General features: G+C 38.5%; 1 protein-coding gene across 1 annotated transcript; it reads left to right on the forward strand.

The window, feature by feature from the left end:
- Positions 1-1,381: 1,381 nt before the first annotated feature.
- Positions 1,382-1,720, forward strand: LOC129985008 (uncharacterized). The gene has a single exon (XM_056094939.1). The coding sequence runs from the start codon at positions 1,382-1,384 to the stop codon at positions 1,718-1,720; it is 339 nt and encodes a 112-aa protein (XP_055950914.1).
- The last annotated feature ends 593 nt before the right edge of the window (positions 1,721-2,313 follow it).

Consider the following 2,313-nt stretch of genomic DNA (forward strand, 5'->3'; position numbering starts at 1 on the left):
ATAAAGATCTACCCAATTCATCTCATGTCTTTGTTCGGCACGACGGAGTTCGCTGTAGCCTACAATCGCCATATCAAGGCCCCTACAAAGTTTTGTCAAAGTCAGACAAACTTTTTAAGTTGCTTATTAATGGAAAATCATCTTTTATCAATGTAGATCTACTGAAGCCAGCATTCCTCGCATCGGAAGACGATCCACCGACAACAATTGGTAAGAAGCAAGAACCAGTAACAACAACTACTAGGTATGGCAGAAAGGTTCACTTTCGAATTGATCCAAAAAATCTACGTTGACACTGGAGGGGGAGTCCCTGTAGCGGTACTACAAAGTGCAACTAAAAACTGACATTTGCCTCGAGGTTCAAATCAAATTGACAGTGCCGCTTTGTGGTTATTTTTGATCTCGGCAAGGATGCAAATCAAGGAATCCTTCAGTCTATTTTTAAGCCAGAGAAGCAAGAATAAAAGAAAAACAAACACTGCCGCGACCGGAACGATTCTGACTTAATCTTTAAGCGTGTTTCACCAATCTTGCAATTGTACAAAGTCTTGTAAATATATTGTAATTAAATTTTCTCTAACTTAAACCTTGTTTTCTTAGCTCTAGCATATTTTAAATTAGGCAGGCAAATTTGTAGGTTAGGTAATTGAAACCAGCACTAACCCACAGGTACGTGTAAAGACATTTGTGCTGAATCTCTGTTAGCCCAACTCTGCAAGGACCGCAATATAGCTCTGGCTGTAACTTCCTCGGGCATTGCTGCAACTTTGCTTAACGGTGGCCGGACTGCTCTTTCCGTTTCCAAATTGCCGCTTAATAATTGCCGCGAAGATACCCCAACATGCAACATCATCAAAAACAGCAGCCGGGAAGTTCTTTTGCAGCAGTGCAAGTTAATAGTATGGGACGAGTGCACAATGTCACACAAGCATGCAATAGATGAGTCAAATGAAAACCTGCAGGACATCCGCGGCAAGCATGCGGTGATGGACGACGTTGTCATTTTGCGGCAGGCGATTTTAGATAATAAATAAACGCATTTCTCAAGGCCCCTGTGGTCTAGGACTGAAAAGCTCCATCTTACGAGCAATGTGCGCGTGCAACTGTACATACAACGACCATGAATCAGGTGTCTTTGCAAATAAGATTCTGCATATTAAAGAGGGTCGTCTAGAAACGGATGCAGATTGGTTAATTCTATGTTCAGAAGATTTTTTCCTGTCCAGTGGCTACAGAAGATGAACTTACCATGCAAGTGTTTTCGAATTTGAAGATTAATATAAGTAATGAAGAATGGTTGAGTCAGTAAAATAAATAAAAAATGTAGACATGATCGTCGGAAATTCAAAACTATACATATTCATAGAAACTGTGATGGCTAATGACTATAGTGCTACCTACCCCCGTCGAATTTCTCAACTCCTCGGATTTAACAGGAGCATCATCGCATAAGCTGGAACTTAAATTTGGCGTTCCAGCTCTGCAGATGCGAAATCTTGATGTACTATGCAACGACACCAGGCTTCGTATCAGACAGCTCTGCTGTAATATTATAAAAGCTACCATTATTACAGGAGCAGCTAAAGGAGACAGATTTTTAATTCCCCGCATACGTTTTATTCCAAACATCTTGCCATTTTGTTTCAAGAAGTTGCAATTTCCCTTAAAATTGGCTTTTACAATGACGATCAACAAATCCCAGAACCAAACCAGGGCTTAATGTTGTATACATTATGGTATTAGAATAAAAATAAATGTTAAAATTTTCCCGTAGGTCTTTCTCAATCAGTTAGAAGTTTCTTGATTATATCATGTAAGACTCTGCTTTCAACAGCACTATAATGATACAGTTTTATAACATTTTAATCAGACCGTCAGATCTCAGATACACACCAAAATTTCCACGCGAACGAAGTCGCGGGTAATAGGTAGTAATTAATATTATTCAGTTGTGCTAATGAGCATTGCCGATAGTAAATACCGTTTTATTTTGTGCTTACGAGTCACAGAAATTCCATAAGTTCCATACATTTGGGCTGCATGAAAATTTGCAAAGGCTGGAACACATTTGACAGTCGAAAAGAAAATATTAAATTATCGATATGTCAAACAAGAAGGTACATAGAAGGCGTATTCAGTATTCTCAGCAATAAATGGAGAATAGTCCCTCGTCTTTTTAATGTTCAACCACAATTTAAAGCATGATATCATTAAAGCCTATATTATTCTTCATAATTATGTTAGTGGTAGAGATGGATACAATGTCAATTATAGGATTGACAGATATTTCAGGAGAGAATATTACAAGAGGAG

The sequence above is a fragment of the Argiope bruennichi genome, chromosome 9 (genome assembly GCF_947563725.1).
Source record: "Argiope bruennichi chromosome 9, qqArgBrue1.1, whole genome shotgun sequence".
NCBI classification, from domain to species: domain Eukaryota; kingdom Metazoa; phylum Arthropoda; class Arachnida; order Araneae; family Araneidae; genus Argiope; species Argiope bruennichi.